The 20435-nt window shown below is 42.6% G+C and overlaps 1 protein-coding gene across 1 annotated transcript in view; it reads left to right on the top strand.

The window, feature by feature from the left end:
• The window catches only part of KIF15 (kinesin family member 15), a 50456-nt gene extending 30021 nt beyond the window's left edge, over positions 1-20435 (top strand). Inside the window, exons 20-35 of the mRNA XM_059664337.1 lie at positions 252-417; positions 2847-2997; positions 3203-3288; positions 4256-4325; positions 5595-5681; positions 6253-6357; positions 6891-7013; positions 7519-7665; positions 8257-8358; positions 8633-8797; positions 10337-10446; positions 14287-14359; positions 15420-15457; positions 19134-19299; positions 19559-19690; positions 19982-20435. Of these exons, the coding sequence (XP_059520320.1) occupies positions 252-417; positions 2847-2997; positions 3203-3288; positions 4256-4325; positions 5595-5681; positions 6253-6357; positions 6891-7013; positions 7519-7665; positions 8257-8358; positions 8633-8797; positions 10337-10446; positions 14287-14359; positions 15420-15457; positions 19134-19299; positions 19559-19690; positions 19982-20041 (1781 nt within the window). The 3' untranslated portion in view covers positions 20042-20435. The remainder of the gene's footprint in view (positions 1-251; positions 418-2846; positions 2998-3202; positions 3289-4255; positions 4326-5594; positions 5682-6252; positions 6358-6890; positions 7014-7518; positions 7666-8256; positions 8359-8632; positions 8798-10336; positions 10447-14286; positions 14360-15419; positions 15458-19133; positions 19300-19558; positions 19691-19981) is intronic.

Below are 20435 nucleotides of genomic sequence, written 5' to 3'. Positions count from 1 at the left end.
GTTGAAAATAAGTGACTTACAAGTCAGGATCAGACAGATGTTAATTCTTGCTTTTTTGGTAGAAATATACCAAAAACCATAAACAAAGGAGAGGATGAAAATAGAAACTTTTTCTAGGTATCTACCACTTAGCTCTTCAACATCAACTTTTTTTTTTTACTGATTGTGTGAAGATAACTATTACATTTATTTGCCTACTTAGTAAAAATTATGTGTACAGAGGCCTATTGAGGTTTTATTTTGTCTTTTAGTTTTGAAAAGTGAGGTCCATGACCTGCGCGTAGTGCTTCATTCTGCAGACAAGGAGCTGTCTTCGGTGAAGCTGGAGTACAGTTCATTCAAGGAGAGTCAGGAGCAAGAACTCAGCAGCCTTTCTGAAAAGCACGTGCATATCCAGCTTCAACTAGACAGTGTCAGGTAGAGTTGTTTTGTTATGGTTGGCCTGGAACCAGGGATCCTTGAAGTGCACATGCTGTAAATCCAACTCAAACTAGTTAACTTTTAGAACAAACTAAAAGTTAATTTATTGGCTCAGAAGTGATTGTGACTTCAGGGACACAGTAGAACGTGCCTCACACAGTGTTGTCAGTGTGCATCTTTCTGTCTCTTCTCTCTGTCTTTCCCTCTCTCAGTCCCTGCTCTGCTTCCCTCTGTGTTGCCCTCATTCTGTCCTGTTGAGGGCCTTCCTCTGTGTGACGGGGAACAGATGGCCTCACTGCTCCACAATCTGTCTCCTTATTAACAACTCCTGTGAGGGAATCCTCTGTCCCAGCCGCCGCATGCCAATCCCAGGGAGAATTGGAATTGGTCTTGCTGAGTCATCTCCTTACCTTTGGGCCAGTCACTTGGCCGAGGGTGTGAGCCTACATTGGCCCAACAATGTGATGTGCCTATTCCAGAGGGAAAGGTGTGTTCTTGTGAGAAGAAGGGGCAGGATAAGGGAGACCAATCAGTAGTTATCACCACTGTCCACATTAACTCCCAGGGGCTGGCTGGTTAGTCAAGTGCTGGGAGCCGATAAACCAGTGGTTCTCAACCTGTGGGTCGCGACCCCTTTGGGGATCGAATGACCCTTTTACAGGGATCGCCTAAGACCATCGGAAAACACATATATAATTACATATTGTTTTTGTGATTAATCACTATGCTTTAATTATGTTCAATTTGTAACAATGAAATTGGGGGTCACCACAACATGAGGAACGGGTTGTGGCATTAGGAAGGTTGAGAGCCACTGCTATAAACAAAGTAACCTAAGATGTGAATTATTTATTTTCATTGTTGTGTTTTTTTCCTGGCTAATTTCAGTCTTTTCTAAAACACGTCTCCTGGGTCTATAGTAGTGATTTAATAATGGATATTGGGGATGTGATGCTGTGAGTGTGATATGAGTGTGACTGCTCAATCTGGAGACCTTCTAATAAAACAACTTTGAATTTAATTTTTACAGAAGTTGCAAAAGTTAAAATCCGTAGCTCTTGAGTGTTTTCTGAATATACAACAAGGAATTAAAATCGAGGAAGAAAATGAGATCTGCAGGCCAAATTCAACTCTGGGCATGTTTCATTGGGTCTAGCCAGTTAGGTTTTTAAAAATATTAGCAGAGTCCTAACTGGTTTGGCTCAGTGGATAGAGCGTCGGCCTGTGGACTAAAGGGTCCCAGGTTCAATTCTAGTCAAGGGCATGTACCTTGGTTGCGGGCACATCCCCAGTAGGGCATGTGCAGGAGGCAGCTGATCAATGTTTCTAACTCTCTATTTCTCTCCCTTTCTATAAAAAAATCAATAAAATATATTTTTTAAAAAAAGAAAAAATATTAGCAGAGTGTTTTTTTAAAATGAGCCATTTCTTATAAAAATCTGTATTTCAGCATCCTCTTAAAAATCAGACAGTTTTGGTGGCATGGGGCCCACATTCCTGCATGGTGACTAGCAGCTGCCCTAGGAGTCCCTCCTTCCCTCCAGAGGGCACTGCAGAGTCAGCACAACCTCTACCACATGCGCTGTTTCCCCAACGCCATTTATCATCTGGTGCACCGTTATTTTTTCCTACACCTGGCATTTGTTTTTAACACCGGAATCACTGAGTCTAATCTTGGCTGTGTCATAAACTAATTATAGGGGGTTTTTTTTGAAAAGTCACTCCATTAATCTTATTGGATCTTAATTTCCTCATGTTTACATGTCAGAATTGAACTAAATCTAAAATGTTAGGAATCCACTATATTTGGCTGTGTGTGTGTGTGTGTGTGTGTGTGTGTGTGTGTGTGTGTGTGTATTTAAACTAGAGGCCTGTTCTATGAAATTCATGCAAGAGTTGGCCGGCTGGACTCCACCTGTGCACGAATTTGTGCACTGGGCATCCAGTAAATAATAGTCATGTGAATGAAAAGATAGTTCTCTCCCAAGGAGTTTACACTCTTGCTCAGATTGAAGCCACGTTTGCCATCCTGAAAAATCTTTGTAGAGTTTGGAGACTATGTGATGAATGGATAGAGTGGAACGATCAACAAAACTAAATTAATGGCCAGTCTCTAGGTTCTATGAGGGTTAGGTCTGCGCATGCACGCGCGCGCACACCTGCCTAAATGAACCTCCTAAATGAGGAAGAAGGTGGCTCCAGGCTGACACGCCCACTCTCTTTTCTATCCCCGTGCTGTGGGTGAGTTTGTCTGACGTTTGTGCATCATGGATATTTTACATACGTCTTCGAGCTTTATTTACACCAGTCGCGGCTTCTGTAAATTGGGAGTGGTCTGTAGCTGGGATAAGTTGAACTGCAGATACTCCGACTGGACGATTAGTTTTTATTTGTACTTACCATTGCAAAAATGTTTCCTGAGAAAGGTCAGAGAATGAAAAGCTTCTTGAGAGCAAAGCCTGCCTGCAGGACTCCTATGAAAACTTACAAGAAGTGATGAAGTTCGAAATTGACCAACTTTCAAAAAGCCTCCAAAACTGCAAAAAGGAAAATGAGACTCTGAAATCTGATCTGCATGTAAGTGAAGGGTGTTGATGATCCCTGACTTTGTCCTGGACAGGTGACTGCTCCCTGGAGCTCAGGGCACGCACTGCTCAGACCGCCTCCTAACTTCCTGTGCGGCCTGGTCTGTGGGGCCTGCCACACTGAAGGTACTTGATGTGCTTGTAGACTACACATGGCTGTAACAGTTACTTACACCTAATGCCACATTGTCTTTTAGAATTTGATGGAGCTTTTTGAGGCAGAAAAAGAACGCAATAACAAATTATTATTACAACTTGAAGAAGATAAAGAAAACAGTTCTAAGTGAGTCCTATTTATGTTTTCCATTAGTTAACTAGAATGTCATTTACTACCACATTCTCTATCTTGTTTTTCTTAAATGCTAATGCCCTGTAAAGTTATTTTTTCTAAAGCATTCCCAAAATGAATATCATGTTTTTGTATAAATGTCTATGTAGAGAAACTTAATTTTTTAAAACATTCAATATTTTTAAATGAATAGTAGTGATCAGAACTTGGGGCTTTCTATAAATAATTCACAGTATTTGTTATTGGAAAGTGGGGATTGATTTTTATTTCTGTCTGTGCTACTACTTTTCTCGTTGCTCTTTTTTTTCTCCTGGTCCTTTAATATGAATACTGTCTTCCCTTTCTTTCCAAGTTCTTTTCCTTGATGATCTCTGTCAGTCTCTTGGCCTCAGCCAACCCGATAATTATTACTCCAATGAGAAGAATCTGTATTTGTTTATTCAGCAGCTGCTTACAGAGTTCTTACTATGAGACAGAGTCTCTTGTAGGCCCTGCTATACAGTGATAAAACATCAGTGGATCAAAACATCTGGTTGGGAAACAGACAGTTAACATTTAGTCATTCATTCAAACATTTAGTGATATCCACAAACCAGGCTCTATTCTGGCAAACGACAGAACATGCAAAGATAAGACAGAACAAAATGTCCCCATCCTCATGAATGTTATATTCTAGTGCAGAGAGTTAGGCAATAAACAGATATTAGATGTTATATGTTATGTTTGGGGGTCTCAAAGTACTTTGAAGAAAAATAAACTGTTGTGGTATAAAAGTGGGTTTTCATTCAGTAATAGTTGAAGAGATGAGTTCAAATTTCTGATTTGTACTGGAGTACAATGCCTAACACCAAGTTTATGCCTCGTAACGTTTAGTTGCATTGCATTGAATCTCCCGTACCAATAGACTCAGTTCCTGTGTTCGTTGAATGAAGTCATTAGTAAAAAAACTCTTCTCTTCCAGAGAAATCTTAGATGTTCTTGAGTCTGTGCGTCAGGAGAAACAGAAAGAGATGGTCAAGTGTGAGCAGCAGGTAAGTATCTTGACTCTAACTCTAAAATTGGAGCTTTGTCATTTTTCCTGATGTCGAAAGAGGTTTATTATAACAAACTAGGGGCCCGGTGCACGAAATTCGTGCACTGGGTGTGTGTGTGGGGGAGTGTCCCTCAGCCCAGCCTGCCCCCTCTCACATACTGGGAGCCCTCAGGCATTGACCCCCATTACCCTCCAATCGCAGGATCGGCCCCTTGCCCAGGCCTGACGCCTCCGCCAGAGGTGTCAGGCTTGGTCAGGGGACCCCCATCTCCCCCTGATCACTGGCTCTGGCCCCCACCCAGGCCTGAGGCCTCTGGCCCAGGAATCATGCCTGGGCAGGGGACCCCCATCTCCCTCTGATCGCTTGCTCCACCCCCCGCCCAAGCCTGACGCCTCTGACCCAGGTCTGATGCCTCGGCCAGAGGAGTTGACCCTCATCACCCTCCGATCACCAATCACCGGATCGGCCCCTTGACCAGGCCTGAGGCCTCTGGCCTAGGCGTCCGGCCCGGGCAGCGGGGACCTGCAGCTGCAGCAGCCCCGCGATCGTGGGCTACGCTTTAGGCCCAGGCAAGGGACCCCTAGCTCCTGGGACTGCCAGCTTCGACCGTGCCCAGCTCCCATCGCTGGCTCCACCCCTACTTCCTGCTATCACTGGCCAGGGCGGCAAAGGCGCCTGATTCTCCGATCATAGTTGGCAGTTAATTTGCATATAGCCCTGATTAGCCAATGAAAAGGGTATCGTCGTACGCCAATTACCATTTTTCTCTTTTATTAGATAGGATGTCTCGGCTTTCATATGTTGAAAATTGGTAATAAAAAGATGGAGTGTTTGATTGCTTGTATTGTTTCTCAGCTCTATTTTTCTAACTCCCAATGACCATTATCGTATTTTTTTGGTGGCCTTCTGATAGAGACCACAAAATCATTGTATTTTAACCTAAGTTATTGTTTTTCAGGTAATACTCCTATACACTATATAATATGAAAAGCAGGTTTTAAGTTTTAAAAATTTTTTGTTTGTTTTATCACTGATTTTATAGAGAGGAAGAAAGAGAGAAATATCGATTTGTTGTTCCACTTATTTATGCATCCACTGGTTGATTCTTACATGTGCCCTGAGGATCGAACCCGTAACCTTTGCGTATTGGGACAGTGCTCTAACCAACTGAGTTACCTGGCCAGGGCTTCAGCTTTTAAAAAATCTATGTGTAGTTAACTGTGTAATTTAATTCTTTTTCTAAAAAGATTTTTTTCCCCCCTGTAGATGGCAAAAGTACAGAAACTGGAAGAGAGTTTATGTGCTACTGAGAAAATCATCAGTTCTCTGGAGAAGTCTAGAGATGCTGACAAGGTGGGAGGCAGTTGAAGCTACATCCCTCGGTATTTTCTTCATAAATGTTGCTTTAACCTCCCAGTCTCCTGCTGTCAGGGTGACTGGTAGCTAGCATTTCTGTATGCACCTATGCCTTATGCACCTTCCATGGTTACTAGAGAATGAGGTCTATTATTTAAGTTAATCTTCCATATAACTTCAAGAGCAAACTGTTCTATTTCTCTTGATGGCAGTTTCTAAAACACATCCTGTCCCTTTTAACTGTTAGCGTGGCCCTTTCTTTTTGACTCTAAGTCCATGATACAAATTCTCAAATCCCTATAATAAACATAATATTGTATGTCCAAGTATAAAACTAGCTATAAATTCCTCATATGTCTACTGTTACTCATTCATAAAACCAAAAAAAGCGATCAAATAAAATGGTATGAAATCCGTTATAGAATAAATTGAGAACATTAGTAATGTCATGTGACATATATTCTCAAATGAAACTGACTTCTGTTGTCATTAGGAAAGATAACCTTTCATTTAAAAATGATCTCCTTAATGTCATTGGGTGTGAAGATACTGTTTCTGTTCTCGTCAGGAAGTTGTAACTGACCTCATGAGCCAGATCCAGCAGCTGAGGACGTCAGTTCGTGAGAAAACAGAAACCATAGACAGCCTGAAGCAAGAGCTGAAGGACGTCAATGTAAGTTCTGTTGCCAGCAATGGATTAATTTGAGCATGAGACTCACTCCATAGCTTCCTCAGGGGGTTAACATGCTCCCCCAGGAAAGAGATTCTGTGGTCACATAGACTTGGAAACACTGGTTACAGCTCAACAGGATCTGTATTTGCAGAGCCGGCAGAGCCTTTAAATGCTAATGTGAAGTGTGAGTGTATCTGAGTTAAACAGTGGAGCTTGCTCCTTCCCTTAGGTCAAGGTGAGGGTTTTGGTCAATGTTCTCCCCTCCTCTGCCCCACATGGAGCTTGCTGCCCTCCACCTTTATTTCTGACGCAGACTCCTGATAATGATGACAAAACCAGTGTCTTTTCACTGATACCTGTGGGACTTTTCCACTTCTTTTGCCATCCATACATTTATTCTTCCATTCCTTAATTCGGCAGGTATTGGTTGAATTAATTGTGTTAATCTGGTCATCACCTTCGAACTCAGACTCATTCTTAAGTTATTTGAATCTAAAAATGTAAGTCATAAAGCATAACCTTCTTTTCTGCAGTGTAAATACAACTCTGCTTTGGTTGACAAAGAAGATAGCACCGTGTTGATTAAGAGACAGGAAGTGGAGATTCTGGATCTGAAAGAAACCCTTAGGCTGAGAATAATCTCTGAAGATATAGAGGTAATGTTAACACATCATGATCTTTTTTTCTTTATTATTTGTGAATATGTATATGTGTATATGGAGGTTATTAGTGGAATAAATAGGGGATTTTTTTAAAAGGAGTAAGACATAATTAGAGTCATTTTCCCCAGGGTAGTTAGGCATTAAGAGATAAGAGTGACATTTTTATATTTTATCTAGTCGATTTATTTTCATTCATTTGTGCTAACACCATGGTAAGTTCCTCTAACTGACCTGGGGATGAGGGTAAGGGAGAGTAGAGTGCAGTTAAATTTCAGTTGGGTACCTATATGAATATACTGTCATGTTGATCTCTAGGCCTGTTCACTAGTATTAACTGCTTGGTTTGTCTTGGAATGGATTACCACACAAGCAAAAAAAAAAAGTTATCACTTAAAATTCTCTTAACCTTTTAAAAATCGCACAAAGTAATGATTTGTGAATTCTTATCGGAGAACCACAATTAAGAAATTCTGCTTTTGTGGGGATTTTCTCCTAACAGAGGGATATGCTCTGCGAAGACCTGGTTCATGCTACTGAGCAGCTGAACATGCTCACCGAGGCCTCGAAGAAGCACTCGACGCTCCTGCAGTCCGCCCAGGAGGAGCTGATCAGGAAGGAGGCCAGGATCCAGGAGCTTCAGCACGAGGTGACCGCAGGGCAAGGTGCCGCTCCAGATGGGCCTGGGGCAGAGACTGCGTGTGGTTGAGGTCCCTGCCTTGGCTAGTGGGGCACTGAGGTGGTTGGCGGCTGCTCTGTGGGTTCAGACTTGTTTGGCTGTCTTCCTGCCTACCCTCAACCCTTGACACGTGCCAGCAAGTTCTGGCCGCTGTGTAAGGTTATGGCTGATTGTCATCCTCTTTTTGGCTGCTGCTGTTTTATATTTTGTATTTTTCCTCAGATGATTCTTTGATCATTTTTGAAGCTTAAAAACTGGGTGTTTTTTTTTTAAGTGTAACTAAATTTATGAGAGAAAGGGAGATGAGAGCAGTGTAGTAGTAACTAAAGTATACAGACACAAATGGCAGCCCCAGATTTTACAACTTATCATTTTAAAAATTGCTGTATTGTTTTTTGTTGTTGTTGTTTTAATATATTACTGCTTTTCAAATTATTAATCAAACCCCCCCCCCAAAATGTAAAAAGCCTGTTTCCACATACCTTGATGAGATTGGCTGTTCTAATTGGACCTTGGGCCCCATTATTTTCTAACTTGTAACCTTATACCTGTTTTTCTCAGTTAAATCTAAAGAAAGAGGAAGTAGAACAGAAGAAGAATGAATATAACTTCAAAATGAGGCAACTAGAACATGTGATGGATTCTGCTGCCGAGTATCCCCAGGTACTTTTCAGAGAAAGTGCATTTCAGGAGGAACAAAGTTTGTGAGTGATGACAGTTTGGAAGTTACTGAGACCACAGCTTTGTCTTTATAGAAAAAGATGTTCACTAACACCTTTTCTGCTTTTTACTTGATAAAAGGGTACCACTGTTTTTACAAGATTTAGGATAACAAGCTAACTAGCCTATTTTCTACATGCTTGGCGTGTACATTTAATATGAAATCTGTACAACACCACTTAATCAGGTGTTTGGATGAAAATTTATTTTGTTTTAGAGTCCTAAAACACCACCTCATTTTCAAACACAATTGGCAAAACTCCTGGAAACACAAGAACAGGAGATAGAAGATGGACGAGCCTCTAAGATTTCTTTGCAACACCTTGTAACAAAGCTAAATGAAGACAGAGAAATCAAAAATGCTGAAATCCTCAGAATGAAGGTAACTGGGTAATTGTTTCCGTTAACTTTGATGTTTTTAAATAAATAGTATCTTTCATGGTTCCTGAGGATACAAAATTCAAAGGCATAGAACTTAGGGTCGGCAGAATAGTCTTCCTCTCACCTGACGCCAAGCTACTCGTCTGCTGTTCTGGAGGCTCCCCATGCAGCTGTTTCTTACTGACTTTGGAGCTTTTTGTGTAGCTGTAACCATGTCTGAGCATTATCTCCCTGCCCTTCGGTTTTGATACGATGGTGTCGTTGCACAGGCTGCACCAACTACTCTCATAGTGCTGTCTGACTTTAGATCTTTGCCATTTTGATGGCTAAAGCATGTTATCTCGTTGTAGTTTTAAGTTTGTATTTTTCTTATTAGTAAGATTGAGCACCTTGTGTTTTTCTGTTTCTGTGATTTCTGTCCTACCATTTTTCTATTGTTGAGCTTTTCTTATTGATTTGGGGGCATTCTTTATGTATTATAGAGATAGCTTTTGTGTATGATAGTTAAAAAGCCTTGTCTCCTTTTTTTGAGTATGTTTATTAAAGCTGGGGACAGAGAAACAAGGAAGGGCTTCAGATAGAAGAAGCAACAGGAGAGAGCCTGTGGGGCTGCTGTAGCTCACTGGAGAGTCAGAGGAAAGGGGGCCTTAGCCACAAGTGCAGGGGGTTAATTGGGGATGAGTGTCACTGTCCCATTGCTCCCCTGGTTTCAAGTCTGTGGTCCCTTAGGGTTTAGGAGATGCATCCCAGTGAGGGAAGGCGTGGGCGTGCTCCCTGGATGGAGAGAGTACCGTTCTTTCAGATTTCCTCCTGGTGTTTTCACCCAGGTACTTGGGTGTGAGGTGAGAGAGTGTTTTCTGTCGCACTGAGGGGTGGGAGGTATGAAGGATTGCCTGGGGAGATGGGATGTAGGGGGAGGCGGGGGAAGGAGGATGCTACACTCCAGCACTTAGCCTGGAAGGTCATTGCTCTACAGGGAGTTTTTGTTTAGGGACAAAGTAAAGTATATGAAGACGGAATGGCTCTTAAGCTGTGTTTCTCGTGGAGGGGTCATGCCTGGCCTCAGTATGCTGCTCTCTCAGGAATGTGACTGTTACCCAGGTTGGCATGACCTTGGTACTCTGAAGAAATTGGGTCAGGTTAATAGAAGTCAAACAATAGACAGGGAGAAGTACATCAAAAGGATACTCCTTGCAGACAAGTATTTATTTCCTCTAGAATCTAGATGGTTATATTCATGATTTTCATTTAGAATCAAATAGAACATTGGTCAAAGTAGAGAATTTCTGTCTTAAGGAATTTTAATGAATCGGTGAAACTGATCAGAGACTACGTTTAAGTTACTGGTATGAGCCTGAGTCACACTTCAGGCTCCCAAGAGCTTGTCACAGTCAACTTTTCATCCACTGTCATCCAAGGAAACCCTCTGTGTGTAGGAGAAGTTTAAGAGAGAATGCCTGTCTCAGTCATGGCCTGGGGGAGCGAAACAATGCCTGTTATCAGACATTTTCTGAAAAAGAATGATTTCATGTGTTACTAGGAGCAGTTGAGTGAAATGGAAAACCTACGGTTGGAAGGTGAGCAGTTGAGAGAGAAAAACTGGCTCCTGCAAGGTCAGCTGGATGATATTAAAAGACAAAAGGACAACAGGTGAGAAAGGGCCACCAGAACTCTGGGCTCAGTCATGGCCTGCCTGGGTATAGTTAAATAAAAGACGTTGGAATGCACACTGGTTTCCCATCAGTTGCTTTTTGTTTATTTTTTTTATTTTAAATCCTTTTTTTTTCTTTTTCAATTCCAGTTGACATTCAATATTATATTGGTTTCAGTGATTAGTCATTATATAACTTATTAAGTCATCATCCCAATAAATCTCGGACCCAAGTGTGTCACCAGGCATATTTATTACAATATTATTGGCTATATTCCCTATGTTGTACTTTACACCCCAATGACTATTCTGTAACTACCAATTTGTACTTCTTAATCCCATCACCTTTTTCACCCATCTTCCCAATCTCCTTCCCATCTGACAATTGTCGAAATGTTCTCTATGAGTCTGTTTCTGTTCTGCTTGTTGGTTTATTTTGGTTTTCCAGATTCATTGTTGATAGGTATTTATTGCCATTTTATGTTGCTATTCGTGATCTTTTGCTGCATGACTCATAGTTCCCGGAAAGCTCTTGGGTAGCAGCTCTCCAGAGGAGCCTTTCCTTGGGTTTGGGTGTCTCTAGGTTTGTGTGTTTTGGCTTCAGCTTAGGCAGGTTTCTCATTTTATTTGCTGATGGCACAGTGTCACGGGCAACCACACCTAGGCTATATCCTGTCTTTGACACTTGAAAGTCATATGACTTGGGACACATTTTTGACCCTGTTAGTGCCTCAGTTTCTGTAGCAATAAAATGAAGAAAATGTTAGTTCTCCCAGGGTTTTAAAGACCAAAAGTAATGTGCATAAAGAACTGGTTCCAGTGCTTGGCAGAGGGCAGTCTCTCAGTCAATGGTAGTAATTACGTACACAAGGTAGCATTGTGAGCCTGCCTGTTGTCGACTCTGAGTGAAAGGTTGGAGACAGGGTGGCCTGTAAAAGTATGCAGCAAGTTGAAGTCAATCAAAGGGGATGGAGGCCCTTACTGAATCCACTTCCCAGATTAGGGGCGTCTGCTGTTCCTACTGTTTTCAGAAGGTCTTTCATAGATGCCTTCCCCTCCTGCAGCTCCCCAGCCCTGTCCAGAAGCAGCCCTGAGCTGCACTGTCCAAAACCTAAATGAGACAACAGATATTTGGCTCTGCTGACAGCCTACAGTCATCACTATGTTTCAGTCAACAACGGACCGCATATACAGAGGTGGTTCCGTAAGATTGTAGCGGAGCTGAAAAATTCCTGTTACCTAGTGACATAGCTGTCATAACGTCATAGTGCATTGAATTACCCACGTGTTTGTGGTGATGCTGGTGTAGACAAGCCTGCTACACTGCCTGTTGTACAAGAATAGAGCAAATACAATTATAGTTCATACTTGATAATGATAATAAATGACTGCCACTGGCGTTACTTTAGACTGTACTTTTTCTCCTTAAAAAGAAACAGTGCCATGTTACACTGGCAGCAGCCTCATACATCTTGTGTTTACTGTGTCTCTTTGTTGCATTTAATCTCGTGTTTTGTGTAGTGACATACTATACAGGCTGGTAGCAATAGGCCTCACCTAGGTGTGGAGTAGGCTGCACCGTCTAGGCTTGTGTAAGTTCTGTGATGTTCCCCTCACGACGAAATCACCTCTTGCCACGTTTCTCAGAATGTATCCCCAACGTTAAGCAGCACATGACTAGTCCTAAATGGTTCAGAGACGCTCATTTCAGGAGCATCCTCTGGCTTCACTCCCCTTTCTCGGTGATTCTGGTGCTCCCTCGTTTCCATGCGCTCCGCCCCCATGTCCAGGCGTGTAAAAGAAAAGCACTGTACTTGGTATACTGTCTTTTTCCAAGAGTTAGTTTGAGCACGGAAAACAATGTTTCTAGGTCATTTATAAAAACACAATTAGAAATACTGTATTTTATAGTCTCCTGTTCCTTTTTTGAGGGGCCTTACGGAAATGTCTTCATGAAAGGAAGGGAACGGAAGCCCCTGCCCCTCTCTGTCTTCTCTGCGCTGGGAGCAGCTCTCCTGCCACAGCCCCTCCGGCAGCACCTCTCAGCTGCTGAGCCCGTCACTGTCTGCAGTGGTGCTGAGACGCCCCAGACACTGACAGATGAGAGCCTGAGCCGCTTGGCAGCCTGCGTCCCCTGACCTCACTTATAGCTGCACTTCCAAACCAGCGCCATTCCAAGGCCATGGACACAGCAGCCTAGTCCCTTGGGGCTGGGGCTGGGGCTGGGGCTGTGCAGTGGGGGCGGCAGGCTCTGAGGCTGGAATCGGGACTGTGTGGGAGCCTCGGTGTCGGTTCTGCCAGGAACTCTTCTCCGAAGCAACAGCTCTTGTTCTACGCCCTCTGGGCTTTGTCCTCTCAGAGGCCACGGGCTCTCGCCCGCTGGTGGCCTTTCTCACCCTTTGCCATGTGAGGCAGCTGTCTCCACCTCCCACGGCTCTTTCTCCCGTGTCTTATTTGCCCTGCATGTTCCTTTGCCTTGACCTCCCCAGGCAGCCTGGGGGAGTGGTGGGCTCAGGGTTTGCCAGAGGGAAGACATATCAATACTGTCCTAATAAGGGAAAAGGAAAAGAAAATTGAAGTGAGGGGTCAAATCTAGCCCATAGCCTGTTTGGTAAAGAAAGTTTTGTTGAGGTAGGCATGTCCTTTCACTTAAGTATTGCTGTGCCTGCTTTTGCATGGCGATGGCCAACCTGACAGCTAGGCAGAGACCACCGGGTTTGCAAAGCCTAGAACAGGGGTGGGCAAACTTTTTGACTCGAGGGCCACAATGGGTTCTTAAACTGGACCGGAGGGCCGGAACAAAAGCATGGATGGAGTGTTTGTGTGAACTAATAGAAATTCAAAGTAAACATCATTACATAAAAGGGTACGGTCTTTTTTTTTCAATAGTTTTATTCATTTCAAACGGGCCGGATCCGGCCCGCGGGCCGTAGTTTGCCCACGGCTGGCCTAGAACCTTTTCTGTCAGGTCCTTGACAAAGTTTACCCATCCCTGGATTAGAGCAAAGAAAACACATTTTCCCTATGATTTCGGTTTTTTTCCTGTTGAGGTCTCATTACCATTTTTGTCTGGGCTGCCAGATCATTAAGTGAAAGAAACAGTTGTATCTTCCGTTTTTCTGCAAGAAACTGTCTGCTTTTTACTCCTCAGTGAGAGATACTCCCAGAGAAGGCTGTGGCATTCCAGCAGATTCTCCGGGGGCGCTGCTGGGTTATTATCCTGACCTGGTCAGGCTCAGAGATGGACTCAGATTGATCAGATTCACCTGAAACTGAGGCCACACCCAGAATATAATTTTCTTCATACAGAGGAGTTTTTCATGAAGAGATTCATGTCTGGTACTCAGGGAATCCACTGCCTGGTGTTGGCATGCATGGGCAGCCGGTGTCATCAGCAATTGCCAGCCGGCTGTGAAATCTGACGAAAGGGGCAGCAGGGCCCTGGGGACCAGGCCAGACTGAGGAACCCTTCCACCCCTAACAGGCCCTTCCCCGCTGATCACAGTCCCACAGACTCCTGGCCTGCCCTTCTCCTCAGCCCCCTTTTGCTCACATTTGATCTTCAGGTGATACTGCTCTTGACCAAGTTCCTACTTTATTTTACTTTCAGCCAAGCCTTGATTTGATTTCTCCGCTTTGCTCACCTCACTTTTGTGTGGAAGGAATCCTGAATTCTGGGGAAGGTGCCTTAGGTCGGTCACGTTTGTCAGGTGTGCTAACGCGACCTCACCACGGAGTTGGCTTTTCTTTGCACAGTTTGGCATTGTTGCATCTAATAGACATGAAGTGATACTTGGCTACACTTGACATTGTGTCCCTATCCTCCCTAATCTGTGCAGCGAACAGAATCATCCAGACAACCAGCAGCTGAGGAACGAACAAGAGGAACTTATCAAAGAGAGACTTGCTAAAGTAGGATTTTTTATGGTATTTTTAAAAATTGTTTAAATATTACATATGTGTCCTTTTTCCCCAATTGATTCTCTTCTGCCCCCCACCACTCCCACCTCCCCAGGACAAGCCCCCACCGCCCCAGTGTCTGTGTCTATGGGTCATGCTAATATGCACGCACACAAGTCCTTTGGTCCATCTCTAACCGACCTCCCCGTGCCCCCCCCCCCCCCCCCCCCCGCCCCAGTGTCTGTGTCCATGGGTCATGCTAATATGCACGCACACAAGTCCTTTGGTCCATCTCTAACCTACCTCCCCGCCCGCCCCCCACCCCGCCCCACCTTCTCTCTGAAGTTGGATGGTCTGTTCAGTGTTTTTTGGTGGTTGGTTTTTTTTTTGTTTTTTAAATATATTTTATTGGTTTTTTACAGAGAGGAAGGGAGAGGGATAGAGAGTTAGAAACATCGATGAGAGAGAAACATCGATCAGCTGCCTCCTGCACACTCCCCACTGGGGATGTGCCCGCAACCCAGGTACATGCCCTTGACCGGAATCGAACCCGGGACCCCTGAGTCCGCAGGCCGACGCTCTATCCACTGAGCCAAACCGGTTTCGGCTGTTTGTTTTTTTTTACGTAATAGATGTTATTGTCTGAGAGGTGCTTTTTAGTTAGTATTTATGGTTATATATTGTAGATGCCATTTACTATTGAAATTTCTGTCTTTTCCATATTCCCACTGTTAAGTTTGATATTCACCATCAGTATTTAGACATAACTGAGAATTAAGAGATATTTTGTTTTTGTGTCTAGATGGTAGTAAGTCTACTGCTCAGCATACCCATGCAGTTAACCATTTGGAAGCAAGGATTGAGTGCCTGTTTGAGGCCTTACAGGGCACAGTGCATGAAGTCTTAAAAATAGATGCCCCCTTTATGTGTGTGCAGCTTGGATTATAGAAAAGAATGTTGGTTTAATTGATTCTGTTACCATCAGTGAGAGTGGGATGGTTACTTTCAATCTATCTTTTTTAGCAATGTTAAGAACTTAAGCATCTCTTTCTCTCTTTTTTTAATCCTATAGAATAAGTTAGTTGAAGAAATGCTGAGGATGAAAGCAGAGTAAGTGCACTGTTTTATAATTCAAGTTCTTGTTAGCCTGTTCTTTACTCTTCTCTAAGGGAAGAAACACTCATAGCCACAAGGTAAGTAGCTTCTTTCCTTCTGAAGTGAGCATAAGAGATGTTTACAAGCTGTTTTCCTAAATACCTCTTGCTAAAGAGGTTTTTCACAGGAAGCCATTCCAAAAATTACCTTGAAAGAATAAGTGCCAGGAAAAGCCTAGCTTTCCTGAAGGAATTGATTGGTTTTTCTCTTCAGGGACTCACTGAGAACAACATAAACAATCACATTTCCCTTTTCACTTCTGGTTTCCTCTGATTTAAAACCTCGAGGCCTTTTGAGACTCCTAGATCAATTCTCTGATTTCTTCTGATCTAGGCTTATTTATTCATAAGTAAAATGAAATTAAGGTAAAAAAATAATTTATTGCCTGGTCAGTGTGGCTCAGTTGGTTGGGCATTGTCCCATGCACCGAAAGGTTGCTGGTTTGATTCCCACTAAGGGCACATGCCTGGGTTGCAGGCTCGATCCCCACGTAAGGAGCGTGCAGGAGGCAGCCAATCAATATTTTGCTCTCACATCGATGTTTCTCCCCCTCCTCCCTTCCCTCTCTCTCTAAAAATAAAAATTTAAAAATTTTCTTTATATACTTTTGATATTAACTTATTCTTTGGTGAACAAGATATACTGTATTATCGCGTTCAAAATAAGTAAGCTGGGTGGTATTAACAAATAATAAAACATTAGAAAGATATTGTATTCTCTGAATAGAGACTTGTCATCAGAAAATGAGGCCCTCAAGCATTTCACTTGTTCTACCTCGAAAAAGAATCTGAAATACCATGTACCCTCTTGCTCATTTTTGGAGTTGACTTAATGTTAAAATTGTAAGTTTAAATTGTTGCAAAAAATAGAGGTTCCAACATACAGGTATACCTCAGGAATATTGCAAGTTAGTTCCAGACAATCGTAATAAAGTGAGTTATGGTCTTTTTGCTGGTGGAGAGCCTTACCTTCAATTTGTAAAAGTCGCAGCATCTGTGAAGTGCAGTAAAGCAGAGATATGCCTGTACTAAACATAGTGACCTTTAGAAATAAAACTGTTGTGATGTTCTTCTAACAGTATTCAACTTATTTGCTACTTTCCATCATTTAAAAATATATAAATTCCTAAATCTAAAATTTTACCTTGTTCCTTTTTTGATTTTAGTTTCTATTCCAGTGGTTCTCAACCTTCCTAATGCCGCGACCCTTTAATACAGTTCTTCATGTTGTGGTGACCCCCAACCATAAAATTATTTTCGTTGCTACTTCATAACTGTAATGTTGCTACTGTTATGAATCGTAATGTAAATATCTGATATGCAGGATGTATTTTCATTGTTACAAATTAAACATAATTAAAGCATAGTGATTAATCACAAAAACAATATGTAATTATATGTGTGTTTTCCGATGGTCTTAGGCGACCTCTGTGAAAGGGTCATTCGACCCCCAAAGGGGTCGCGACCCACAGGTTGAGAACCGCTGTTCTATTCTATACCCATGCTGATTTAATATATTGTTTGGAAATTGTTTTGCTAATTACTCTATCATTTCAGTTAGCAATGAAAACGTATGCAAATTGAAAATAATTTGTAGAAGGTTCTTGTATTCTTATGTTTCTAAGAGTTATATTTCTTCTGGGTTGAATTTTCATTACAATTACTATTAACACAGTATCCTAAATTTATTGTAAGATTTTATAAATAATCACTATACCTAGTAAAATGTTAGTGGAAATGCATCTCTTAATGCACTTTATCTTAATGCTTTTTCTTTGATTAGCTCATTCTGTTTTTTTGTTTGTTTGTTTGTTTTTTAATATATTTTTATTGATTTTTTACAGAGAGGAAGGGAGAGAGATAGTCAGAAACATCGATGCGAGAGAAACATCGATCAGCCGCCTCCTGCACATCCCCCACCGGGGATGTGCCCACAACCCAGGCACATGCCCTTGACCGGAATCGAACCCAGGACCCCTCAGTCCGCAGGCCGACCCTCTATCCACCGAGCCAAACCGGTTTCGGCTCATTCTGTTTTTTAATTCTGGAATGAGACAATATTTAGTATCAATTCTATTCCATTTTCTGTTTTTATTGATATAAATGCTGAGGAATCTTAATCACATAGTGAGTGATGGCAATGGAAGTTTTGTTCGAGTACTCGCATTTAGTCATTTGAGCTCCATCCAAGTTAATATGCCAAAAATTCTTTTCAATGATCGGATGACAAAGACCAGCCACCTGTGAAAGATTTGTTACCCGGTCATTGAGTCGTTTGCTTCATAGAATCAAAGAGGACGGATGTAGAGCAGCTTGTTCAACAGTCTCATCACATGGGAGCCGTCCAGGGACTGCTTCCAGCCGGGTAGTTGTAGGGCCAGGACAGGAGTCTGCATCCCGTGCAGGATCTATGAGAATCCACTTGAATGGCAGTAAATCTGCAGCTATTTTAGAAGGAATGTCCATTTGAGACCTTCTAGCAAAAAAAAAAAAAAAAAAAAAAATACACGCTAAGTATGCCTGTAATCTATTTCATAATTTAGTAACCAAGAGTCTTAGAGATACGTTATCCCTGGATCGTACAGGAGCCCACATTGTGGGCAAGCAAAGCACACCCCACAGATCAGCCCCAGCCTTCCTGCAGCGATTTTACACTGTGTTATCCATGGGTGTATGTGAGCCCCAAGGGTCAGTGTGCGTCTCCTGGGCCGGGTGTAGCACTTCTGGCCGCGAGGTAGGTAGAGCCATGCTCAGCTCAGCCCAGGTCTTACCTGGTAACCTTAGAAACGGCAAGCTCTTCCTCTTCCTTTCCCCCAGATAAAGTGAGTGTCTATAGCTAGACAGAGCAGGGGATTGGCTGTTGGCTAGGCAACTGCAGTGTCTGCCGTGCCTCAGAGCCTCTTCATCAGACTAAAGCAAAACACGCCAGATGAATGTAGCACAGCCCCAGGGAGCTGAGGACACCGTGCCTCCTCCCCACACGGTCCTTCTGAGCGCGTGGACTGGTCTGGAAACACTGCCCTAGAAATCAGTTGCCTGTAAGTGGTATATTGAATGCCCTGTATTACATCATTTACTTAACCAGAATTCTGTTCCATATGCATTGTGAGATAAAAAGCATTTGTTTCTTTGGGGAAGCTGATAGGATTCAGGCGATTTTATAAAATTGGTGAAATTCTATGTAATTCTACAGTAGCCTTTTTCCTTATATTTCTTTTCAATTGGTAGTTATATAAAGTATGTAAATTCCAAATAGCACATCCTTAAAGAAATAATTGTGTCCCTCTGTCTGAAAACCAGTGTTTTCACTGAATAAACCCTGCTGCTGTAATAATACCTCAGTTGTGTTTGCTCCAAGTGGGCTGAATCTGAGAGTTTCCATTCTAAATTTTCATTATTTAAAAAATGGTTTGAGGATTTTTCCAAAATTAAAGCCTTGGTTAAAACAACAACAAAAACGTACCTGCAGATCTTCCTGTGCTCTCGGGGAAAGGGTGGCAGCGATTAGCATTACTTTCAAATCAGCACCCTGGGCTGGGGGGGTGGGGCGTGGGGGCACATCTCCACATGTCTTCCAGTACTGTTGTAATTAGTTTCTTTGGAATATCAAAAAGGGCTATTTATTGTTACAGTCTAGAAGAAGTCCAGAGCGCCCTGCAGAGCAAAGAGACAGACTTCCTCAGAATGACTGAGGAAGTGGAACGAACCAGAACGTTGGAGTCTAAAGCGTTCCAAGAAAAGGAACAACTGAGGTCAAAGCTGGAAGAATTCTATGAAGAAAGGGAGAGAACACTTCAGGTGCGCGCGCGCGCACGTGTGTGTGTGTGTGTGTGTGTGTGTGTGTGTGTGTTCCTGTGCTTGGGCCGCGTGAATCACTAGGACCAACCAGAGTAAGACTCTTGTCTGACAGGGTGTCCCGTGGGTCAGACCTGCTGTAGCACACTGTAGCAGCTGTCTGTGTGTCTGTCTCCCTGCGCTCTCAGAGGCATGGAGTAATGTTACTTTTTAAGAAATGAACAGCAGCTCACTGTCTCCTTCCTGGGTTGACTACCTGCAGGAGATGGAAATGTTAAGGAAGCAGGTGGAGTGTCTCGCTGAGGAAAATGGCAAGTTGCTAGGACACCAGAACCCAAACCAGAAGATCCACTACGTGGTGCGGCTGAAGAGGGAGAACGTCCGGCTCGCTGAGGTAACTGCTGTTTAAATGGTTGCGTAATTAAAATTGAATTTAATGATCAAATCGCTTATCTGCCTTCTTTAGGGAACTTCCTGAATTCAAAACAATACAGTCATTGCTATTCTAAGGATAATTCAGTCAGTTTTCATACGCATCACATTTCTGTTTAATGTTGAGAAGTTTACAAATTTTAAAATTGTAGTTTTAATTTGAAATATAAATTTAATGAATGCCAAGAATAATTCTTGAAAGAATTAGAGCCTTAATTTTTTTCTTTTCCTTTTTTAAAAAATTACTTACCAGGAGACAGAAAAGTTGCGTGCTGAAAATGTATTTTTAAAAGAAATGAAAAAGAGTTTCTGATGAACTTCTTCACCCGGACATGTCCGGTGGCAGTCGGCCACCTGCTGTGTGGAGGGCAGCACCACTGCAGGGCTCAAACCTACTGTGAACTCCGGGGAAACCCTTTGCCTCTTAAAATAAAAGTCTATCGCTGATGTTTACAGTGGACACTGGTCAGGCTACGTGTCCCTGAGCTACTAACCTGATCTCCCTGAGTCTTGCGTCAGAAGCTCCCACAATAGTCAGTGTCCCCAAAGCTTGCAGTGGGGGTCATGGCTGATGGTGCAGCGTGTGTACAAAGCAAACTTGTTAATATAGATTATTTTTATATTCTTGAATTCTCATGCACATTTTTATGACTGCAAACATGGCCATTTTTCAAAATGTAATAAATCTTTTTCAAATAAACAGTCCA

This window comes from Myotis daubentonii, chromosome 14 (genome assembly GCF_963259705.1).
Source record: "Myotis daubentonii chromosome 14, mMyoDau2.1, whole genome shotgun sequence".
Taxonomy (NCBI): domain Eukaryota; kingdom Metazoa; phylum Chordata; class Mammalia; order Chiroptera; family Vespertilionidae; genus Myotis; species Myotis daubentonii.
This window is presented reverse-complemented; position numbering and strand designations above follow the sequence as displayed.